This window comes from Carcharodon carcharias, chromosome 8 (genome assembly GCF_017639515.1).
Source record: "Carcharodon carcharias isolate sCarCar2 chromosome 8, sCarCar2.pri, whole genome shotgun sequence".
In the NCBI taxonomy this organism is placed as follows: Eukaryota; Metazoa; Chordata; class Chondrichthyes; order Lamniformes; family Lamnidae; genus Carcharodon; species Carcharodon carcharias.
This window is the reverse complement of record NC_054474.1, coordinates 125,982,448-126,001,794: the sequence shown is the minus strand read 5'-3', so window position 1 is coordinate 126,001,794 and position 19,347 is coordinate 125,982,448. Positions and strand designations below refer to the sequence as shown.

The window sequence follows — 19,347 nt, the reverse complement described above, 5'->3', positions numbered from 1 at the left end:
TCATACTTTTCTCTTGTAATTACCAAATTAATTTAAGTGTAGATTACTACTGCATATACTGGAGATCAGTGGAGAGGGAAATAAAGTTAATGTGCTTTCAACAGAACTAGAAAACTTTAGGGAAATAATCTTTTTTCCTCCCATGGTTGGGGTCCCCAATATTCCTTACAGTTAAACAGCAATTTACTTGTACCATATTCTCTGTACACAGTCTCCTCTACATTAGAGGGGCTAAACACAGATCAGGTGATCACTTCATCAAACAACTGCATTCAGCTTTCATGCATGGCCTTGGTATTCTGGTTGCTTGTCATTTTAATGCTTTGCCCCATTCTCACTAACATCTTTATATTAAAACTACAAGTGATCTGAAACTCAGGGTCACACTTGTGAGTTGAACATGGATGTTCCACAAAGCAGTCCACCAATCTAAGTTTGATCTCCCCTATGTAGAAGAGACTGCATTGCGAGCAGTGAATATAGTAAATTGAAAGTACAAGTAAATCTGTTTGTCTTACCTGAAATGCATGTTTGCAGCTCTGGACAGTAGGGAGAAGGTAAAAGAGTTTCCCTCCAGGAACAGCCCCATATCTTTTGCAGCCAGCCTTCTAGACTCAAGGTTGAGTTCAATTTCAGATCAAAACCATTGTCCGCTATTTGTATGGGAGCCAGTGGTGATGATTCTGCTATTGTCTTTGCGCTTCCTCTCGATCCATCTTTTGTTTCTTATTCTATTAACATTTTTTTGCATTGCACCATCATCCCTTTTATCATTTAAGCTCTCCTGCCTTCTGTCTTATCAAAAGCTTCCCTTTTGTTCATACTTCCCCTCCTTCCCTGCCTCTCTATTTACATCAGATCTGCAAATATGAAAATTTATAAGTCTAGACATTTTAAAGACAGCTCTTTTGAAAAACAGCTACAGCTGCCCTTGACCCCTTCCACTATTCCTCACCAAATGTTCTTCAAAAAGCTGGTCTCTAAGATCCTGGAGGGTGAAGGATAGGAGCCAATGTCAAATGGAGAAGGGCATCATTGCCATATCTTTTGCTCCTTGGAAAAATACTCAAAAGTGTGTGTAATCTCAAGATCACAGTGGGGTGATCATTAAAGAAACTAAAAATCCTCTTTCAAAAGAGGGGAAAAAAATCAAAAGCTCAGCCATGATCAAATATCTAAAATGTGTCATTTTAATTACATTCTGGAGCTCATTTAAGTTTGTACATATTTACAAACCAATTTATACAATCATTGAAGGCAGTTATAGAAAGATTGTGATAAAAATAGTTTTTGACTAAATACTTCAGTAAAATAAACTTAGTCATACCTGACTACTATAGGTTTCCAGGAAATACCTAAGCAGCTTTTAGCAAGAACTGAGGTCTGAGATTTAAGTGAACATTGAGGCCCACAGGACCAAGGAAAAGGTTTGTTACAAGGAGGTTCAATTGCATAGGTTTTCATCTCACTACAAAACAGAGAACAAGGATAATTTACTAGCTACCTGACATGGTCTGAGACAAGTTTATAAAGCACCACCTTATGCATTATTGCCTGAGGTACTAAGGCAGGTCTGACACCAACACCTAGAACTTGTTTTAAAGTTACAAATAAAAACAAGGAGGAATCCTAGGTGATGGAGATTTAGGTGTCTTCCAGATACCGCTCACAATCAATTTTTGATTTTAACCTCCATCGGTATGCATAGTGGCAACAGCAAAAATATGGAGAGATTTCAGACTATAATGCACTATGTATTACAATTCATACAATAATTCTGGATTTTTTCCAACCCATTAAGTATCATTTCTTATATATGAATAACCAATTAATAGTGTATTTATCTGCTCTCCTTCTGCAGTACCTCTGCAGCTAAGATCAGGAAATGCCACTCATATTAGGATAGTACTTCATCTTTGTTACATAACATAGTGCCCAACCCTGTAATATTTCTAAAGAATACAAATAAACTGTCAGTCTTTGCTCCCCTCCCACACATTAAAATAGTCACTTGCATAACTATTAATAATTTATAAATGATAATCTGAATTTTTTAAAAATTAACTAGAAGACACATTACTTCTTTCCCATCTCCAAACATGCAAGATATGGTCATAGAAAGAACACGTTGCCAAAAGACTGGCTTTACTTTTATTCCAATTAACACCAGCCTCGGCATTATGCTGCTTAACTACTGCAGAGTCCATATTAAGACTTTGAGAGGTACCACTGGCCTGCAAACTGCCAGAAGATCCATCTCCATAATCATCCACCTCATCTTCCACAACCATATCAAATAAGCCAGTGGGAGACTCATACTGAATCTTCAGGTGCTGGAACTTGACCTCCACTTCCTTTGCTCCTTGGTCATATTCCCTTTTGCTCTGGGTTTCAGCTGAAGATGACACAGGTCGACGTTCGGTGGTAGGCTGGACACCAAGTGATACTCTCGACCAGTCCGCCCCATAAGCCAGAGAGTTGTGCAAAATGTAGGAATAAAGAATGGGGTTTCTCTTGTCACCTGCAGCTGGAAGGAAAAGCATCAGAGTAAAATCAAAAATGAAACGTGTGCCAAAGTAAGCTGCCATTCCACTGGTGTGCTAAAAAAAAATTAAATAGGGCTTTGGGATTGAAGCTTCAGAAGAGAATGGTTCCATGTCTCTGTTGGCAACTGCACAGGCATCAAACCTGGGACTTGTCTATCTGGTTCAATTGCACACTACCTGAACCAACTAAGATATTAGAAGGCACATGTGTCTAACAATATTTTTGGCCACATTCCACACTTTAAAATGCCTTCCACAAGATCAAAGTTTAGCATACATCTTTCACGGAACCAATCGTGGTAGTTTGGCGTACAATCCAATCGTTTTCCAGGCTCTTTGTTAGCACTCATGGGGTTCACTTTTTTTTACTTATTCATTCACAGGATGAGTGTTGCTAGGTAGATGAGCGTTTATTGCCCTTGGAGGTGGTGGTAGTGGTGAGCTGCCTTCTTGAACTCTGCAGGCGATGTGGTGTAAGTACACCCACGGTGCCAGTAGGAAGGAAATTTCTCCTCTTTTCATGCTATTTTAACTGCTGCCAGTAGTGAAGAGTTATTTATTTTATATAAACTTTGCACTTTCTATATCTAGTACAATTTTAATCTCTTGCCATCAATCTCCAGCTCTTAAACAGCATCTAGTGAAATTGAGAGGAATTCCATTACCTGGAACCTTCCTGACACCACACCAATGGCTAACAGGTGTATCTGGTAGCTGAGACATACAGACTAGGAAGGTTGCAGGTCAAAACTTGAAGTGAGCTTAGTTTGTTAATTTCAGTATTTGTAATACTATAATTGGACCCTGTCTCTGGATTAGCAAATGCAACACGAGCCAAAGTTCCTGCTCCTGTTCCCCTTCCCGGGATCCCAACTAAATGTGCATCTATGGACAATGGGAGAGAACAGGGTTGGAATCAACTGTGTTGGTCTGGTGCTCAAAATCAATTAACAATGTGATTTGGCAAAGTACTGTACAATCATACAATCTTAAAGCACTGGAGGCCATTGTGCCCCCACCCACCCCCCATCACACACATGCACACCCTATTAACCCTGTAAATCAGTCCTCCAAGTAAACGTTGAATTGCCTTTTGAAAGTCATTGTGGAATCTGCTTCCACCACACTTTCAGGTAGTGTGTTCCAGATCTTCACAACCTCAAATTATAATTTCCACTGTAGTTTTTTTGTCAATTGTTTTAAATCCATAACCTCTGGTTCCTGATCATTTTGCCAGAGGAAACAGTTTTTCCCTACTTGTTCTATCAAATCCCCTCAAATTTGAACATCTTTCTTTAGGTATCTCCTTAGCCTTCTCTACTCTTAAGGGGAACAAACCCACCTTTTCCAATCCCTACACAAGATCCTTCATTCCTGATAAATGTTCTTTGTGCCCTCCCCAAGGCCTTGGCATCCTTCCTAAATTGCAGTGCCCAGAATTGTACACAATACTCCAGTTGAGGCTGAACTGGAGATCTGTAGAGATTTAGTAGGACTTCCTCTTTTTCCTAAAAATATTCAATACTCCTATTTACAAAGCCTCAGGTATTGCATGTTTTCTTAACTTGCTCTGCCACCTTAAAATTCATAAAACTGTCACGTTCAAAGATTTATGAATATGCACCTTCAGTTCCTGCATCCCATGCAAACTCATACCATGTAGGTTAAGTAGGGAGACTAATGCCCATGGAATTATAACTATCAAGCACTCATATCCTTCAGGAGGATGGGAGAGATAATTGGAGATATATGAACAATGAGGGCAAATGATTTGCTGATATGAAATTTACATAGGCAGGTAGAGTTTGCATACAGCACAATCTCATAATTCATCTCTGTGCTGATTGTTTGTCATTTTGTTTTGATGGTGTTAGTTCACAAAGAATGTTGACCAAAGCACCAGGAGAACTCCCTGCTCTTCAAGCAGTACCACAGTATTTCTTACATCCATCTAAGCCACCAGAATGCGTCATGGTTTAACTTTCTATATTGTTTCATGGCTGTCAGCATCACTGGCAAGGCCAGTATTGGTTGCTCATCCCCAACTGTCCTTGAGAAAGTGGTGGTGAGCCACTTCCTGAACAGCTGCAGTCCATCTGGTGTAGTTACACCTACAGTATTGTTAGGAAGTGAATTCCTGATTATTAACCCAGTGATACTAAAGGAACAGCAGTATAGTTTCAAGTCAGGACGGGGTGTGGCTTGGAGGGGACCTTGCAGGTGGTGGTGTTCCTTTGCGTCTGCTGCCCTTGTTCTTCTCGGTGATAGAAGTTGTGTGTTTGGAAGGTGCTTCTGAAGCAGGGTTGGCATGTTGCTGCAGTGCATCTTGTAGATTGCACAGTGGCAGTGTGTACTTTGCTGGTGGAGAGAGTGAACGTTTAAAGGTGGTGGATGGGGTGCCAATCAAGCAGTGGCATTGTCCCGGATGGTGTCGAGCTGCGTTGTCGGAGCTGCAATCATCCAGACAGGATCACACTTCTGACATATGCCTTGTAGATGGTGGACAGGCTTTGGGGAGTCAGGAGGCAAGTTATTCGCTGCAGAATTCCCTGCCCCTGTAGCCACAGTACTTATTTGGATGGTCCGGTTAAGTTTCACCCAAAAGACTACCAACTGAGCTAAACGGACATGCTGAGATCCCAATCTTCATTCTGCTGAAGGGTCCCCACCTGAAATTCCACCCCAAATTTTCTTTTTTGGGCACTTGAAAGCCTGCTATGCATTTTCTGCTGTTTCAGATTTCCACCATTGGTGTTTTTGTCTTTTTATGCTAACCCCAGCTGTGCTATTCTAAAGGCATCGAGCAAAGGTCTGGCACTTTCCTAAACAGAACATGGGTCAGCTGAGGCCAACTCAGAATCAGGCACTAGATGACTAGAACCATGTTACCAATCTGGGTGGGGGATGAAGTGAAGGAAAATATCAAAAGGGAGCTGATTTTCATGAGTTGGTGTAAAATCGATTTTAAGAATTTAAGAGGTATATTATTCACAGCTTCTGGTGCAGATTTCTCAACTGTAGGAGCATATTTTTGGAGAGAGTTGAAAATGCTAGTAACATTTAAAACAGATAATTAAAAGGAAAATGGCAGAACATGGAGATATACATTCTTCACAGCCTCTGCGAAAAGTTCAACTCCCTCGACTTATGGAATGAAAGATACAAAAGTGCCACAGCTTTCTGTTATGGATTACAGCAATCAGAAGGGCCACAGCTTTCTGTTATGGATTACAGCAATCAGAAACCAGCCATTGGACTCAAGCATGGCTTAATATAGGTCAGGGAGAAGATTGCTTTAAATATAAATTAGTCCTTTCTTCCATTTAGAAAATATAGAAAATTTGGTGTAAAGATCTTTGAGTTGCAAAGAAATATCATCTAATTCTTTTGTGCTTTTAGTGTCCTCTTGAGATCTCCATATCAGGGTCCATCTTCCAGAGAGCTGCTATGTTAACTCCAGCTTGTAAATGGACAAGGAAGGGACTCTGCCGAGAATTCAGAATTCAGCTCCAAATAGGCTCAGGTTGAAATAACAAACAAAATTTATATAATCAAACAGGAGGTTAAAGGAATTGTTCACCTCCAGCTTTCACTTCTCCAACTTATGCTGGCTACAGTTCCACAAGGGGTCAGCAGTGCTCCGGTACCTTGACAAAGTAACCATTATTCATGCACAATCCCATGGTAGGCATTGTAGCTGAAACCAATCCAGCCCTCATCTAACATCAACATGTGTGCTTTCTAGTAATGAGGAGCAAAAACTCTGGCTGATTTTCTACCCTCACCTAACCAGAGGCACAAAAGTCAAATTTACCTGTCCAATTGCTATCTCTCCTGAGATGAGATAACTCACCAGACCTAGGACATTTCTAGCCTGATGATTTAATACTACTGCAGACAGTTGATTTACTCACTAAGCTGCTGGAGGAGCTGCTAAGCTCATAGGTGCACAATACTACTTTCATTTTAGTAGTTAGACATCAGCATTTATAATACGCCTTAGCTATATGGCTCCCACCTGCTAAAGAGTCACTGAGTCTCCCCTCACAGTCCAGGATATGGTACCCATTGTGCATGCAAGCTGCAAGCAGCAGATGCTCCTGAGTTGGATGCCACTTCACCCTCCAGACACCTCCCTGGACATGAGTATCTGCCAGAGGCTGTTTCATCTGCCGGGAATCCCAGATAAGAACATGCTCATCATAACTGCAGACAAAACAAAGTTAACAGATCTGATCACCAGCAACAGAAACAAATTAGTTAATTCCAATAGCTACTCGACATTTCAGGGACAGGGGTTAAAAAACTGTTCCCAATATTGCTGAGTTAGCCACAAATTTATGGTTGAAGTACTTGACTTTATTTTTTCCTCCTGAAAATTTTTTTTTTTAAAAACTGCAGTTTTTCTTCCCTAACTCCAGCCCTCTTAACCAGTAACGATAGGAGCCTCACCATCAGCAGAAGTGGGGAAAGACAGATCAATGAAAGTTAATATAAAAATACATGATAGGTATGTGTATTGCTCAGTGATCACTGGCTTCACTTTGGGCAAAATGTCAACTATTGTCCTTACTTGTGTCCCAAAGGCAAACTGGGACAAAGTTTGAGTTCACCCTCATGCAGCAGATGATGACAAATCCTCACACAAGAAACAGTAGTCACTATGGTTTTACTAAGTTGAGCAGGAATCATACCTTCCAGTAGCCAGGATGTGTTGTTTGTGGGGGTTACTTTGGATGCTGCACACTCCCATTGAATGCCTGAAAAACAATTTTTAAAAATTAATCTTTGTTTTGGGATTTTCTATTCCGCTTTCAATCCTCGTGAAAACATGAGTTGGTAAAGATAGCATCAAGAGCAGCAGCTCACAGGTTCAATGCAGGCTTTGTTAAGTCAGCTAGCTGAACTAGCGTGGCAGAAGTGTTATTACTGGAATCCGTGCCACTGGGGAGAAATATCAGGCCAGGTTTCCATTCTTGATTGTTATCCATGTGGATGTTGATTGAAGGCAGGATCAGCTTTTTCCCTGAGATGGTCTGATACATTGCTAAGATTCTGTGCAGTGATGATTAAATTCAAACCATTCATGCAATGCAACAGTTTTAACAAGGAGGAAAATGAAATGTTAAGTAGCTGTTCTCTTCTTCCTTCCTCTATGTCAATTATTCCAGAAAGTTTTATCATGAACTTTGATTCTTTCTCAGCACAGTATAAAAGATCACAACATAAAAAAATCTGCAAGACGTAGTAATATATAAAACTAGCCCTTGTTAAAACGATTATGGGAATGACCAGAACAAAAACACAGGAATTGGCACAGATGTCAATCATTGCTATAGATTAAAGTGTGAGACTAGATGATGCAGTGGCTTTAACTATCGTCCTTTCATGTCTGGGACCAAAATAAAATTCTCCCCAATACCTGCCCGTGACAGTGTTTTATCCAAAAAGAGAGTTTGCAGCAGTCTCAATTTAATTCCCGTGGACGCAGGCCTTGGCATAGTATTGTCCATGGAACAGTGCAAGTTGTACCAAGCATCCAACCCACGCTATACATAATCTATGAGAGATTGATGGTTGAACCCAAGCGGTACCCTAACCCTGGGAATGCTTAATATGTTTGAAAGTGTGTTCCATTCCCTAGGTTTGGCTTCCACCAGGGCCACTCAGCCCCTGACCTCATTACAGCCTTGGTTCAAAAATGGATAAAAGATTTGAACTCCCGACGTGAGGGGAGAGTGACTGCCCTTGACAACAAGGCAGCATTTGGCCAAGTGTGGTATCAAGGAGCCCTAGTAAAACTGGAGTCAATGGTATTAAGAAGGAAAACCCTCCACTGGTTGGAGTCATATAAAGCACAAAGGAAGAAGGTTGTGATTGTGAGAGGTCAGTTATCTCCAGGACATCACTGCAGGAGTTCCTCAGGATAGTGTCCTAGGCCCAACCATCCTCAGCTGCATCATGAATGACCTTTCTTCCATCATAAGGTGAGAAGAGGGGATGTTCGCTGATGATTGCACAATGTTCAGCAACATGCGCAACTCCTCAGATACCGAAGCAGTCCATTTCCAAATGCAGCAAGACCAGGACAACATCCAGGCTTGGGTTGATAAGTGGCAAGTAACATTCGCGCCACATAAATGCCAAGCATTAACCATCTCCAACAAGAGAGAATCTAACCATCGCCCCCTGACATTCATTGGCATTACCATCGCTGAATCCCCGATCAACATAGATCAGAAACTGAACTGAACTAGCTATATAAATACTGTGGCTACAAGAGCAAGTCAGAGGCTAGGAATCCTGCAGTGAGTAACTCACCTCCTGACTCCCCAAAGCCTGTCCACCATCTTTCAAGGCAGAAGTCAGGAATGTGATGGAATACTCTCCACTTGCCTGGATGAATGCAGCTCCTACAACACTCAAGAAGCTTGACACCATCCAGGACAAAGCAGCCCACTTGATTGGCACCACATCCACAAATACTCCCTTCACCACCAATGCATAATGGCAGCAATGTGTACCATTCACAAGATGCACTACAGGAACTCACCAAGGTTCCTTTGACAGCACCTTCCAAACCCACAGCCACTACCATCCAAAAGAACAAGAGCAGCAGATGCATGGGAACATCCCCACCTGGAAGTTCCTCTCCAAGCCACTCACCATCCTGACTTGGAAATATATCACCGTTCCTTCACTGTCACTGGGTTAAATTCCTAGCACTCACTCCCTAACAGTACTGTGGGTGTACCTACAGCATGGACTGCAATGGTTCAGGAAGGCAGCTCATCACCACCTTCTCAAGGGAAATTAATGCTGGTCTGGCCAGTGAAGCCCACATCCCTTGAATGAATTAAGAAAGCCTCAAGGTACAAAGATTTACCAGAGTATAAATGTTTTAAATAGAAAAACCCCAATTCAGATCCTTAAAGCCATATGGTCCTATTAACAGTATGGTTCCAACAAATAAAACATATATGTACCTATTGCTGATAAAGATTGGTCTGTCAGTCCCCATCCGCATGTCCCAGCCTTTGAGTTTGCTGTCGTCTCCTCCTGAAAAGGGGGAAAAAAAAAGCAATCAGGCAGTAATCCTAAGGGGCCACAATTTTCTAATCAGCTCACAAATTAAACATCTTCTCAAATCATGCAACTAATTGGAACAGGGTACTGAAACTGACCTCCCCGCCTAAGGAAGGAGAGAAAACTATCAGCTATGGATGAATGCATAACCTACCAATATTCATACATGAAAGCTCCAATGTCAAGCTATATACATACAGTAAGTGTACCTCAGCAGGAGTCAGTCCTTTCAACAAAGGAGGAGGAAAATACAAATTAGCAGGGGATCACATTTTTTAAAAATCCGCACTGCACAAGGAAATTTCGACTGTGGATGCAACCATGTTCCAAGCTTCCACACAAGCATCATTAAGAAAAGGCACTGTCTTGTGTAGCCCTATATTAAAGTCATCTGGTACAGATCCCTGGATCCTGCACAACAGTTGACAAACTCAAACTGTCAAGTTACAAAAAATAGTGAACCAAGTGTCAATTTAATGTGTCTTTGTAAAATAGTACCAGAGAACAAAGCAAACAAAAAGAAAAAGGGAAATCAAATATAAGCTGAAAATGTTAGAAAACCAGGAGTTTAGTTAGCATGTGAAACAGAAGACAGAAAATACCGAAAATATTCAGATCAGACAGCATCTATGGAGAGTGAAAGAATTAATGTTTCGATTGATGATCTCTCACCTGACGTAGAAAAAGTTAGAGACGCAACAGGTGTTAAGCAAGTATGGACAGGAAAAAGATGAGGAAAGGACAGAACATAAAGGAAGGTCTGAGATAGGGTGGAAAGTAGGAGCGATTAATAACAAAAGGGCTGATGATGCCAAGTAAAAGGGGATGGTAATGCGTCAAGAAACAAAAATTGGATCTAGGGCTGTGTTGTCCAATACACTTGCAGCGAATCAGCCACAGACATGTGGTGAACTAATGTTCACTTATAGAGCCGCACAGTACAGAGTTTTGTTAAAGTTCCAGCAGTGGGTATTAGTATGGGTGTCACTCGCTAGATTATTATTTTCCCTCTGTCCCTAATTAAGCAAGGAAGATTCAACCACATTGTTGTTAGACAGGAGTCACATATCAGTTAGACTGTGACTACATTCATCAGAAAATATTCAAGTTATTGGGTTTCTAGTGACCTGGAAGCTGAAAGGCCACTTGCTCGATGGAACAAGAAAAATAGCCCATCGTTTATTACCTTCGCTGTTGCTGTTCACTCTGGGTACCTCAAAACAACGGCACATTTAGATCTGTGGGACCACTCTTTGAAGCACCTTAAAAGCAGGGCTGGCCTTCAGACAGACAGTTGGTCGATTGCTCTTGAAATTTTCTCAGGGAAATCTAATGACACAGAAGATACTAACTGAAGAGCTTGGTTTTGTTTAGCTGGTAATTGACAGTTTTTGCAAAACAGTTTAGGGGTTTGAACGACGGACAGCACTATTTGAAGTGTGCAATGTTGGCAAGTCGGGGCAGCGCAGCAAAATCCAAATGTGTTCAATCAACATCTCTGGAGAAAAACAGAGTTAATAGTTCAGGTTAATGACCTTTCATCAGAACAGTTCTGATGAAAGGTCATCAACCAAAAACATTAACTTTCTCTCCACAGATGCTACCTGGCCTTTTTCTTTTGGTGGGAATGTCTTATGAAGAGATTGGGGAAACTGGGCCTGCATTCTCTAGAGTTTCGAAGAATGAAAGATGATATTATTGAAACCTACAAAATACTTAAAGACAGGGTAGATGTAGGTAAGATGTTTCCCTTGGTTGGGGAGTCTAGAACTAGGGGACACAATTTCAAAATAAGGGGGCAGCCACTTAGGATCAAGATGAGGCGAAATTTCTTTACTCAGAGGGTTGTGAATCTTTGGCGTTCTCTACCCCAGAGGGCTGTGGAAGCTGTCATTGTGTATGTTTAAGGTAGAGATTGATAGATTTTTGATTAACAATAACAAAGGGTTATGGGATAGTGTGGGTTAAAACGTATTGAAATGTTCGATCAGCCATGATCGTATTGAATGGAAGTGCAGAATAGCTTTCTCCTGTTCCTCTGGCCTGCTGAGTATTTCCAGCAGTTTTTTTTAATTTCAGATTTCCGGTATTTTGCTTTTATAGCCAAATGAGTTCAGCTTGATCTTATTAGATCTGTTAGAACAAGCATTTGAAAGGAAGAGGGCACTCCTGGCATAAAAGGAGACATTACAGGAGGTTGTCCAGGAACCAAAGGTCTATTACGCATCCACACACACTGTTCGGAAGCAGGAGGCGACAGAGTATAAGCAAGGTGAGGGTCAGAGTGCAGAAAGCCAATATGGTATATATCTGTCAATTCCTTTCCCTCCTGAATCTCCTAATATATCAATTCTGATAAAATAAAGAGAACCTACTCCTGAAGAATTTTTAAAAAATAATAAACTGGAGCACACTTTCAGAAACAGAGTCATAACCCTTTGAGAGTGTATACAACAGACTTGCTTTGAGGAGCAATTGAATTTCAAATTCCCTTTGAAGCTGTCCTCCTGGCTCCGGTAGAGTGCATCAGTCTTGATTGCTGCCAGTTTAAAATCTTAAATCATTTTTTAAAAATTGCACTTTTATTCTATTAGTGTTGCATATATTTTGTATCACGTGGCAAATACGGTAACCTGATCACCACAGGTTTGGCCAGCATTGAAATCCTATCGGACACAGTGCTGTATATACTCTCAAAGGGCGGTAACAGTGCATTAGCTGAAGTGATCTCCAGTTTGTTTTTTTTTAAAAATCTTGAAAACTAAGCAGTCTCTATTTTATTAGAATTGATAAATTAGAAGACTTGTAGAGGGAAAGGAATCACCAAATCTCCATGTATTGGCTTCTACGCTGATTCTAGTCTTGCTTATGCTCTGCCGTCTGCCATTTCTTAACACTGCATCCGAATATTTAAACAGACCTTTGACTCATGCCTAAACTCCTTTTATGCCTGTAATACCCTATTCCTTTTGATCACTCATATCAACCGATCTATTAAGATCAAGACTGAGCATATTTGTTTGTTGCCGCACTGCCCCAGCTTGCCAAAACTGGATATTTTAATACTCAGTGGCAGCCATGCAGCACTGTCTGTCACTCACACACCTTGTTTTGCAAAAACCATCAACTGCCAACTAAACAAAACCAAGTTCTTCAGTTAGCATCCCATGTCACTAGATTCCCCAAGAAAATTTCAGGAGCAATCAGTTCACTGTGTCTGAAGCGCTTCAGCAATCAGTTCACTGTGTCTGAATCTGTCCTGCAGATTCAAATGGATTGTTCTTCAGAGATACCCAAAGAGCACAAGAATAGAGATGGTAACAAACAGTGGACTATTTTTCTTGTTTCATTGAGCAAGTGGCCCTTCAGCTTCCAAGTCATCAGCAACTCAACAACTGAACTATATTCTGATAAACATAGATACAGTGTGATCAATGTGTGACTCCTCTCTAACAGTAGTGTGGTTGAATATTCCTTGCTCAAAGAGACACAGACATCAAATAGTGGTCTAGGGAGCAACATCCATACTCATATCCCTGCTAGAACTTTAACACAACTGAAGAGTTTTCAGGGTCAAAGGGACCTAGGGGTGCATGTACATCAATCTTTGAAAGTGGCAGGACATAGTGAGAGAGTGGTTAGCATAGCAAGTGAAATTTTGGGCTTCATAAGTAGAGGCATCAAGTACAAAGGCAGGGAAATTATGCAGAACCTTTATAAAGTTGTCATTAGGCTCCAACTGGAGTATTGCATCCAGTTCTGGCAACCGCACTTTAAGATGTGAAGGTCCTTGAGAGGATGAAGAGGACATTTACCAAAATGGTTCCATGGATCTAGTTACAAGGTTAAGTTGGAAAGGCTGGGGTTGTTCTCCTTGGAGCAAAGGAGACAGAGGATATTTGATAAGGGTGTACCAAGATTAGCACAGGCTTAGATAAGATAGATAATAAAATATTCTTCTCGTTAGCTGACGAAACAAAACTAGTGTACAGAGATTTAAGTTTTTGGGCAACATGCAGGGGGAACATGAGGGAAGAGCTCTATGTTTTTTTACATAGCAAGTGGCAATGACCTGGAACTTGCTGCCCACAAAGCTGGTGGAAGCAGAAACTATAGTTTCAAAAGGAAATTCAGTGGGCACTTGAAGGAAGTAAGCTTGCAGAGCTATGAGGATTAAGCTGGAAGTGGGACTGCTTGGATTGTTCTGCAGAAGCTGGCATGGATTCAATGGGCTGAATGGCCTCTCAGTTTCATAAATAACTCTTGACTATATCGTATGGCTCCAATAGTGAACAGCAACCTGTGGTTAGTATATTGGACAACACTGGTCTAAATAAATCTTTTGTTTCTTTACCATTTCCTTTTGTCTTGTAACATCATTCCTTCTGTCATTTAATCTCTTCTGCCTTCCAGCCTATCACCATCCCTTTTGTATTCTCATACCCATCCCCCTCTTTCCCTTATTTCTGTACTTGCTTAAAACCTGTCACATATCTAACTTTTCCAGTTCTGATGAAAGGTCATCAACTTGAAACATTTTCTTTCTTTGTCTCTCCATATATACTGTCTGACCTGGTGGGCTTTCAGCATTTTCTGTTAGATTTCAGATTTCCAGCATCTGTAGTATTTTGTTTTTGTAAAATAGAGAAGAAACTGGTTAATATTTCAGGTGGGACCATTCATCATTGGAGCTATGCGGTCAGGAGGTTCCCCACCTTGTCACAATTAAGACCAGATATGCTAGTCACCCAAGATCCTTGGAGAGTTGTATGGTGTATGGTCTACAAGATCATCTCAACAGTAGCGCATAATGGAGTCACTCATTCCAAGTATCTGACAACACAGCAGTACTGACAGAGCTCTGGGGAAAGATGGCTTTTACAAGATAAATTTTCTCTAAACTTTCATTTAACTAACAATTACTTAATTTTAAAAGCTCAATTTCCACTATTCTTCCAAGTTAAATTAAATCTTCCATTCTTATCTATTACATTTAGAATACTGGAAATTACTCATCTGATGGATTAGTGGGTATATGTACAACCCAGTGGAGCACAACAAGGTGCTCAGTCAATACTGGTTGTGCTGAGTACCAAATCTTAGCTGGGGCACTGGCACTTTAACTGACATCAGATGGAGTTGGGGATTGGGGGGAGGGTGGTGGTTGGGGGGGGAGGGGGGGGGGGGGGGGGGAGAAAATGGTAGGGAAGGTCAGAAAGACTCCAATTTTACATCCACCCATTTAATTAAATAGAATAAATGCGGAAAAGTGTGAGGTGTTACATTTTGGAAGCTCAAACCAAGGTAGGACATATACAGTAAATGGTAGGACACTGAGGAGTGCGGAGGAACAAAGGGATCTGGGAGTTCAGATACATAATTCCCTGAAAGTGGCGTCACAGGTAGACAAGGTTGTAAAGAAAGCTTTTGGCATACTGGCCTTCATAAACCAAAGTACTGAGTATAGGAGTTGAGATTTATGGTGAGGTTGTATAAGATGTTGGTGAGGCCAACTTTGGAGTATTGTGTACAGTTCTGGTCGCCTAACTACAGGAAGGACATCAGTAAGATTGAGAGAGTGCAGAGATTTACTAGGATGTTGCCGGGTCTTAAGGAGTTGAGTTACAGGGAAAGATTAAATAGGTTAGGACTTTATTCCTTGGAGCGTAGAAGAATGAGGGGAGATTTGATAGAAGTTTACAAAATTATGAGGGGTATAGACATGCGAGTAGATTCTTTCCACTTAGATTGGGAGAGATAAACACGAGAGGACATGGCTTTAGGGAGGAAAGGTTTAGAGGGAACATTAGGGGGAACTTCTTCACTCGGAGAGTGGTGAGAGTGTGGAACGAGCTACCATCTGACGTGGTAAATGCAGGCTCACTCTTAAGTTTTAAGAATAACTTAGATAGATACATGGATAGGAGAGGTCTGGAGGGTTATGGACTAGGTGCAGGTCAATGGGACTAGCGGAATAATATTTTGGCACAGACTAGAAGGGCTGAACGGTCTGTTTTCTGTGCTGTAGTGTTCTATGGTTCTAAACTCAGGCCTGACTTTTTAGGCCCCAATTTGGGGAAGGGGGGGGGGGGGGGGGGGGGGGGGGGGGAAGGAGTGGGGGGAGAGGGGGGGGGGGGGGGGGGGGGGGGGGGGGGGGGGAAACAGCTCCACTAGTTAAAAGCCAATTGTCAGAAGCTTGATTTGATTTTGAATTTCACAGTTGGCCTCCTGGTCCTCTGAGTTGTCACAGAACAGTGCAGGTGCCTGGAGTTGGCTTCCCCGCATCAGAAAGGGTAGGGGGCCACCCTCTCACTTATGTGAAAAGGCAGCCTGTTGCTTCTTCAGTTCAAGAGGTGCCTCCTATTGGCCATCTAGCTTTGAGAATTCACCTGCTGTCCTTAATTGGACAGCGAGCCCATCCTCTAGCCACCAATTAGCCACTTCAGGGAAATCACAGCCAGGTGACCGTTCCCTGCAGTGCAGGCTTCTGAGCCCTATTTGACTATGACGCCAGGGTTCTGAAGCCATGGGCAAAATCCAGCTCTTGATGTTTTTCCTCTCCCTTGTTGGAAATTTGCTGACATACAGAGGTCTGCTGATATGAATTATCAATTATTACACATGAGGAATGGTCACTTGGATGAGATACTAGGGAGCAGAATACACCTGTGTAACAGCATCTTCAGGATTGGATGGAAAAAAAATCAAATTAGAGTTAGGGCAACAGTCTGCTAATATTTTAGAAGCAAGTGTAATTCATGCACAGATAAAAATAAGCACATTTGGGTAGACTTCTGCCACTCAGTTGTTCAGGAAGGCTTGATAAGGCTACCTGAATAAACGATGTCTGTGTTCCAGTAATTGAAAGCTGCAATCCAAGCCTCAAAGTCATGTGCCTTCCAGCGAGAGACCACAGAGAGTGCTGATCTATGACAATCCACAGACAACAGGCTCAGGCAGCCCTTTGAGTCACTACTGATGATTTTCAGTGGCTTACTTCAGCAGAGAAGGAAAAAGATCATAGGATTAGCACCATTATATTTCACACGTACAGCAGAGGAACATACAGCTTTAAGACCAAAAAACACATAAGAGACAATAAGAGAATACATTTTTACTAAATATTAACAGTGACTCTGAACTGGCATGTTTAAAGGTGATGGAATTGTAAACTGGAGAAACTGATCGCAAAATCTACTTTCCAAAAATACTCTTATTTGGGTGCAATTCTTATGCTAATCAAGGTGATGGAGGTCAGTTCTAAGACATGCAAGACTTTTTCTGCTTGTCATCAGCAAACATAGATACAGAGTAAAGATCAACTAGCTGCCTGAGTAATCTTCAGCACACCTCAGTATTGAAAGATGATGTAATTCAGTTCTTTAGCTTATTGGTCAGGCTTAAAAAGCTGGGTCTGTATACTTCCATAAAATAATGAATGAAATTGATTGTATCCACTCCAACAAATTATTTCAGTTAGATGGGTTAGGGACATTATAGAAGTTACACAAGGGTAGAACTAGGTTGGATGTTTGGCAGCACTAAATTTCCCAGACAATAGCAGACCCTGTAGAACAAGTTGCTGACCTGTGCGGTGAATGCTGATTCAGCCTTTACCTTTTAAAGAGTGCTGAACTAAGTACTACCTAGGACAGAGATTACATCATACAATAGGTAGGTACCAAGTAACAGAAATCATGGTCAATGTAGTTTCCTGGAGGAACTGTAATGGGCACCGGGGTCTAAGTTTGAAGAGGAATTTTCAGATTTTATTTTCCTAATTGACCTTGGGTTTTATTTACCTCTCCCTGAAGGTTATATGGACTCATGAGGGTAATCATGAAGCATTGGCATCATAAGAGTATGAGACAGGCTAGGTGAACCAGTTACTTTCCTTTGCCCCAGCCAGCATTTTTCACACGTTCCTATGTGTCACCCCGGACCACTTCTGTGTGCCTTCCAGCAGCCAAGTTTCACCTTGTAATCATACAGAGCTGAACTTAGTTCATATACCAGCTCCAGGAGATTCAAGAGATGGGTAGGATGAAGGAGGCAACATGAAGAAAATATTTTTAGTACAACAATTGGATAGGATTTCTAATGTACTGATTGTGGAAACAGATTCAATAAAAGCCTTCAAAAGGGAAGCGGATAAATACATGAAAGAATGAACTGCAGGAATATGGGAAAGGGAGTGGAATTGGAACTAATTGGATTGCTCTATGAAAGAGCTGGTGCAGACTCAATGGGTTGAATGGTCTCCTTCTGTGCTGTACAGAAGTATCAGTATTGTCACTGGACTAGTAATTCACAGATCCAGGGTAATGCTCTGGGGATCCGGGTTCAAACCCCACCATGGCAGCTGGCAAAATCTGAATTCAATAAAAGTATAGAACTAAAAATCTAAACATGGCCATAAAACCATTGTGCATTATGGGTTGACTCTAGCCACTCAGCTGTATTAAACCACAAAAATTCTAAAAGGGATGGAACCAGACAGACCGCCCGGCATCGACCTAGACACCAGAAACGGCAAACACAGCCCCGTCAACCCTCCAAAGTCTTCCTGGCTAACATCTGGGGGCTAGTGCCAAAATTGGGGAGAGCTGTCTCACATACTAGCCAAGCCCGACATTGTTATAAGGTATGATTCCATGTGTGTGACTATGTCCCAGGCACCACCATCACCATCCCAGGCTACGTCCTGTCCCACTGGCAGGACAGACCCAGCAGAGGTGGAGGCATAGTGGTATACAGTTGGGAGGGAATTGCCCAGGGAGTCCTCAACATCGACTCTGGACCCCATCAAGTCAAACATGGGCAAGGAAACTGCCTGCTGATTACCACATACTTGCCGCCTCAATACTCCTCCATGTTGAGCACCACTTGGAGGAAGCACGAGGGTGGCAAGGGTGCAGAATGTACTCTGGGTGGGGGACTTCAATGTCCATCACCAAAAGTGGCTTGGCAGCATCACAACTGAACAGGCTGGCCAAGTCCTAAAGGACGTAGCTGTTGGACTGGGTCTGCAGCAGGCAGTGAGGGAACCAACAAGAGGGAAAAACATTCTTGACCTCATGCTCACCAACCTGCCTGCCACAGATGCATCTGTCCATGACAGTATCAGTAGGAATGACCACCGCACAGTCGTTGTGGAGACGAAGTCCCGGCTTCGGTTGTGTGGCACTATCACCATGCTAAATGTGATGAATTGCTAAATCTCTTTGAAATCTAAGACTGGGCAACCATGAGGAGCTGTGGACCATCAGCAGCAACAGAATTGCACTAAACCACAATCTGTAATCTCATAGCCTGGCATATACCCCACTCGACCATCACCACTAAGCCAGGGGATCAACCCTGCTTCAATGAAGAGTGGAGCAGGGCATGCCAGGAGGAGCACCAGACATACCTAAAAATGAGGTGTCAACCTGGTGAAGCTACAACACATGACTACTTGCATGTCAAACAGCTTAAGCAGCAAGTGATAGACAGAGCTAAGCAATACTACACAGATCAGATCTAAGCACTGCAGTCCTGCCACATCCAGTCGTGAATGGTATTGGACAATTAAACAGCTCATTATAGGAGGAGGCAACTCCACAAATATCCCTTTCCTCAATGATAGGGAAGCCCAGCACATCAGTGCAAAAGATTGAAGGATCCAGTGAACTCCAGAGGGGAGGTGAGAATGACTGCCCTTGACATCAAGGCA

At 42.0% G+C, this 19,347-nt stretch overlaps 1 protein-coding gene across 8 annotated transcripts in view; it reads right to left on the bottom strand.

Moving 5' to 3' along the window:
- Window positions 1-1,169: 1,169 nt before the first annotated feature.
- dph7 (diphthamide biosynthesis 7) overlaps window positions 1,170-19,347 on the bottom strand; it is a 45,686-nt gene continuing 27,508 nt past the window's right edge. For 7 of the 8 annotated variants that reach the window (XM_041193033.1, XM_041193037.1, XM_041193038.1 and 4 more), the window contains 5 exons: window positions 16,465-16,628; window positions 9,533-9,605; window positions 7,241-7,306; window positions 6,565-6,752; window positions 1,170-2,527 (listed from right to left, as the gene is read on the bottom strand). In XM_041193033.1, the coding sequence (XP_041048967.1) occupies window positions 2,061-2,527; window positions 6,565-6,752; window positions 7,241-7,306; window positions 9,533-9,605; window positions 16,465-16,628 (958 nt within the window). In that variant the 3' untranslated portion in view covers window positions 1,170-2,060. The remainder of the gene's footprint in view (window positions 2,528-6,564; window positions 6,753-7,240; window positions 7,307-9,532; window positions 9,606-16,464; window positions 16,629-19,347) is intronic. The other variant, XM_041193036.1, reaches the window with a different exon arrangement.